General features: G+C 50.5%; 2 protein-coding genes across 2 annotated transcripts; one reads left to right on the forward strand and one right to left on the reverse strand.

Annotated features, from left to right (window-relative positions):
• Positions 1 to 402: 402 nt before the first annotated feature.
• Positions 403 to 1,894, reverse strand: PAAG_11652 (hypothetical protein; the record flags this gene model as incomplete). Its single annotated transcript, XM_015847259.1, has 2 exons — positions 403 to 1,056; positions 1,124 to 1,894. 2 exons carry the CDS (start codon positions 1,892 to 1,894, stop codon positions 403 to 405), a joined length of 1,425 nt encoding a protein of 474 aa, XP_015703168.1.
• Positions 1,895 to 3,439: 1,545 nt separating this feature from the next.
• On the forward strand, positions 3,440 to 4,690 carry PAAG_03580 (hypothetical protein; the record flags this gene model as incomplete). The annotated part of the gene is made up of 4 exons (XM_002794989.1): positions 3,440 to 3,500; positions 3,567 to 3,877; positions 3,964 to 4,047; positions 4,124 to 4,690. The coding sequence occupies 4 exons, from the start codon at positions 3,440 to 3,442 to the stop codon at positions 4,688 to 4,690; spliced, it is 1,023 nt and encodes a 340-aa protein (XP_002795035.1).
• Between the last annotated feature and the right edge of the window lie 556 nt (positions 4,691 to 5,246).

The raw sequence follows: 5,246 nt of genomic DNA on the forward strand, positions 1-5,246 counted from the left end.
AATTCGCCGGTACAATGGGAGGGACACGAAACATGCCAATAGAAGAGAGGGATATAGCCAGGACATAACGGGGGTGTTGGGGGTGGGGGGGAGATGTAAGCGCGAAGTTCGCAGGCAGAGCAACGAATGGAGTAAAAGGAAAAAACCCCTTACCAACCTTCCGCAATAAGACGGATAAAAACACCACACACCGCAGACCGGAGAAACAGATATAAACCGACTGAGTTTTTCATATCCCATTCCCATCTTCTCCACTATCCCACCCAAATAGAAGGAGAAAAACAAAATCCCTATACCTCAAAACCCCTACGGACTGAAAACCCCGACCCCTGGAAAAATAATGAAAAAGGAAAGGTGAACAAAAAAGATGCAAACATCGGTTGGCTTCATTTATGCTTGTGTCTACCCTGTTGCAGCCGTGTTCCACGATAGTGACGACTGCGGCGTCGGTTGGTAGGCTGAAGCAGCCTGCCCCGGCTGGTGGCCCGCGCTGGGGAAATACGCTTGTTGAGCTGATTGCTGGTGCTGGTGTTGCGGCGACTGTTGGGCTTGCTGTTGCTGTGCCTGCGTCTGTTGTGCCTGCTGCTGCTGTGATTGTTGCTGTTGACGGTCTCCATTATAGTACGAGCTGGCGGGGCCCATGGCGTTCGATTCTCGGCGGGCAGCGGGGTTGTAAGAAGGTTGTCCGACATTTTGCTGGTCGAGTTGTTGCGACTGGCTCGCGTCCAAGGGTCCGGGGACATTGAAGCTTCCTCTTGGGTAGACGGGGGCTGTTGTTGAACTGGGGTCGACAGGGCCTGATGTGTCCGGTGCCACACTCCGCTGTTGCAATGAGGGGTTTCGGTAGAGTGAAGCGGTACTGGGTGGTTGCTGTGGCTGTGGGGGGTTCATCGGGTTGTAGGCGGCGGGGTATGGTGCAGAGGCCCGATATGTTGGATACCCTTCTTGTTTCGCAGAAATGTCAGCGGAACCAGGAGCATTTGTTAAGTACGGGTTCGGTGGGGGATGACCTGAAAGCCCGGGCGCCCCAACAGCGTAACTGGGCATAGCTCCAGGCTGATGAGGGTGCGCGCCATATGCTGGTAGTTGGTAGTACGGCGGACCGGAGCTGGGTGCGGCATACGCTTGCGGGCCGCCCTAATGTGGAACGATAAGCATATAACGCCGTAGACGGGTCACCGTCCTCGAGTGTACCATGTTCAAAGTCATCAATGGGCGCACGGAAGCTTTGCTTTGTCGTGAGCTCTGCGCGTGGCCGTATGTACCTCAGATTCTCTTGGTGCATGGGAGTATGCAGACGATTTGACATCACATCTTCAACACTATAATACGACACCAAATGGTGCGTCACTCCTGATACCGTCACGCTCATGGTCTTCTTCACCAATCCTGAATCTTTAAAACCATATGAGTCGACCAAAGACCCCACCAACTGCCGCTCGAGCTCCGATTGTTGGCTTCTCTCGCCAAATGAGGCACCTCCTGGCGATGTCGAGGTTGGGTAAGAAGTCCCGTTGCTTTCTTGTGGTCGCGGGTATGGCTCTCCAGGTCTTCCCGATGGTGTTGGCCTCCTAGCACCTTTCTTCATAGCACGTTTCTTCTCGCCTGGAGGAAATGGTTTATCGAGTTCGCGGTATACAAGGAAGTTGCCAAGGATGCGGCTCGGACTCCAGGTGACACCGTCGGTCCATCGCTTGATGCCTGATGCATTTTCTTCATAGATGAATACGCTACCGCTTTTCACCAGTTGACTTCTCTCTCGGTCGTGGGGACGTCGTGGAACATGATGGAGGATACCAGTCAGACATGCCTCGAACAAGATCAGCGCATCTTGAGTGGTGGCGACATAGCCCGTGTATGTCGGCGCCAGCACTGCAGCCATGCCGTTGCCCATGTTGTGCGACAAGCTGCAGGAGGGTATTGGCTTCAAAAATATGGAGATGAAAAACACTATCGACCTGAAGATTCTGCGGAGGACGCGGTAAAGTTGAGTTGTAAGGGGAAAGTTTTGCGCGGCGACAGACTATCCAAGTCAGAATTTAAGCAACAACCTTGAAGGTTTTCGAAGTGACTTTCGGTATTAACCCTGTCAGCTGCGCGAAAATGCGATAGAGTTATTTGAAAACGCAAATTAGAGTATAGAGGGAAAATAAGAATAAGATATTAAGAACGAGGATATTCAATCGAACAAGCGAGGAGGGTGGGGGGAGAAGAAGGGAAAAAAAAAAAAAAAAAAAAAGAAAGAAAGAAAAGAGGATCGGGATGTGTGCGGACAGCCTGTCAAACCAGTCAAAAAGGCTTAAGTAGGACAGGGCGAACGTGGTCTTGAGCTCCTGGTTCGAGATGGAAGTATGATGATGCTGCTTCTTTGAAAAGCAGAACACCCCGCGCGAGAGCGCCAAAAAGAGTTTGAAGGTTCTATGGATCGACAACCACAGCACGGTTCAAACTTTTTTTTTTTTCCTCTGAAATGGAGGGCTCGATCTTGCGCAAGTAGAGTTTACTGCCCCAGAGCTAATTATCGGATGGTGCCGGGCTTAAAGCAGCAGATAGCGCGATCAGGAACGTCAAGGGGCGGGCCAATTCGGCGGGCGAAATCAATGGGACATTCAAAGCTGACCGGGTGGGCCAAGCAAAACCAAGCAGCGACAAAAATGGAGCGAGAGATGGGTTTTTGGGTCTGGCCCAGTTTTCCAAGCTTGATTGGGTTTTTTGCCACGCTCCTCTCCTCTTGCAGGAAAGCTCCAGAAGTCAAAGTCTGGGAACGGTAGGAAGGTAATTATTAAGTTCTTTTCTTCCGTTTCTCCTTGTAGAGTCTGATGGGAACCTGTACAAGCACGAGATTTGTTAGAACAGGGCCCCGCTATCAACAAGGAATAAAATCAGGCTCAAGGTTGAGATCAGAGAATACAATTATGAAGAAACAAGGATTGTGAGAATGAGGTCCAGAGTAAAAAAAAAACAAGGTTTCGATGACAAGTTGAAATATGTCAACTTTTTTGACAGTCCTGAGTAAAAAGTAAAGGAATTAAGGAAAATGAAAACAACGGATAATAATAATCAGATAATAATCAAAGTAAAATATTGCAAAGCTTGCTTTTTATTTTTCCCCCCTTGTTTTCTTTTCAATGGCAATTGCTTTTGATTTATGCTGGCCTTTCTTTCCTGGAGTATTTTTTATATTTTTTTTTATTTATTTATTTATTTTTTTTTTTTTTTCCAGCAGGGTTGATATATATAAGTTCGTCCTTTTTGCTGTGACTCTCTCTTCCCCCGTGAACGGTGTGCATTCGGGGGCTGTCCTTTAATTTTTGCCCTCTCTTCTTTCTTCTCTCTTCTCCTCTTCTCCCCTCCCTCCCAATCAACCGCTGAACTACAGCTGCAGGCTAGCAGAGCGCATGGGTTGTTACTTTTTCTTCCTCTGCCAGGACAAGCCAAAATGGCGGGAAAGCACGGCACGCCGTGTGGGCCAGCCAGAGGTAAGGACGAGCCCCCCCAAGGTAAGGATCAATAGGGAGGGCGAAGACAACCAGCACTAGTAAATACAAGGGCCAAACTGGCGACAGCGCGTCATCAACAACTTAATCAGCAAATCGAAGTGACTAAGAGTGCGCAGCAGCAATCACCTGAGCAGCAACAGTGCCGGCGTAGTTTGGTTGATAGAGAGTTGGATGCAGTTCTATCCAGGTTGGATGGGGGAGGTCTCGCATGGTTTGGACGGACGGAGGGGGGGAGGGGGGATGCACCGACCCGAAGGAAGGGCGGGTGCGTGGTTGTTTCGGCGCCGGAGTGCGTGGGCGTATGCGGGCTTGCAAGCCACCGGTCCCACCAATCCCACCAAGGTCCCACTGGTCCCACAACAAGTCCTGCAGAATGGGTGCTGAGGTGGAGCAGGAGAAGACCTCAGTGCGTCAATGCAGGGAACAGCGGGGGATTGGAGGGCTGGCGGGCCGTGGCAATAAGGCCAAAGGTGCTTGGGCCGAAGTATCCATCAGGGAGGGGAGGGGCAAGCGCAACCCAGAACGGAACAGCGGAGGATCCAATTGGGTTTTGGGGGGGGGGTTGAAGAGCGTGCCACGCTTAGCCTAGAGAGGAAACATAGGGCTAACTGGGGCTTTGGAAGAGTAAGGGTTTAAAGCTTGGCGGGGGCCCCCCCCTCCTCCCTCCTCCCCCCTCTCCCCGAGCAAAAGTGCAAGGAAGCAAAATGCTCCACTCCGTACATGACTTGGCTGAAGGGACCAACGGGACCAACGGGACCGACGGGGCCGACGGGGCCAACGGGACCAAAAGGGAAGCGGAAGAAGGGGACCTCGGGAGGAGATGGATGGTTGTGATGAGCAATAGCTTGCTTAGTACTAGAGGAATGGAGTCTGGAGAAGGCAGCAAGCAGTTATGGACGGTGCTTCTTCAGCGGAGAGGTGCTGGAGCCATAGCAGCGGCAAGTAGCAGCTGTAGCAGCAACAGAGCACCCCGTCAGACCCAAGATGGCCCATATTGGCCCATTGGCCATGGGTCATCCCCACCCAATCCCACAAGGGTCGTGGTGGAATCTCGGCAACATCAGGACGAAAGGACATGGCGGGCATGGGCTGTGCAAGATGAAACCCCTAGGCGAATCATGGCAGGCCTCTCTCCCTACGTTCGTTCGATGGCGTGTGCCATACGGACAACCCCTCACCCCCAAGGCTAAAAAAAAAAAAAAAAAAAAAAAAAAATCCCATCATATCAACCCACCTACATTGACACGCACGCACACATGTCAAGCAAGGAAAAAAAACCCTTCGTTTTGGGATGTGTGGTTCCCGTCAAGCAAGAAAAATATGTCCAAAGCAGTAAAAACTATACGTGGGTTCCGTTCTTCTTCTCTTTTTTTTAACCCCTCCTTTTTTGTTCCTTTTTTGGGTTTTTCCGGGGTGGTAGGGTAAGGTATATAACGCAGGAACGAGGTTGTGTAACAGAGTGACAAGGGCTCTTCTTCAAGATAGAAGTAAAATAAGAACATAATAAAAAGGCCGAAAAAGAAGGAAAGGAACAGGAAAGAAAAGAAAATTGAAGCATACCCGTCATCATGATTCAACACTTGGTGCAAGGGCTTGAAACTCTCAGACACAAGGAAGTGGAGACTTACTCGAAAGAACAAGGTTACCAGCCGATCCTCCAGAGCAAAAGGAAGGGCCCCGGGTAAAATAAAAACAGAGTAATTACCTACACTGGCAGCAGGGTCGAAAATGGTGAAAGTTTTCGTT

Source organism: Paracoccidioides lutzii, assembly GCF_000150705.2.
Source record: "Paracoccidioides lutzii Pb01 unplaced genomic scaffold supercont2.7, whole genome shotgun sequence".
NCBI lineage: Eukaryota > Fungi > Ascomycota > Eurotiomycetes > Onygenales > Ajellomycetaceae > Paracoccidioides > Paracoccidioides lutzii.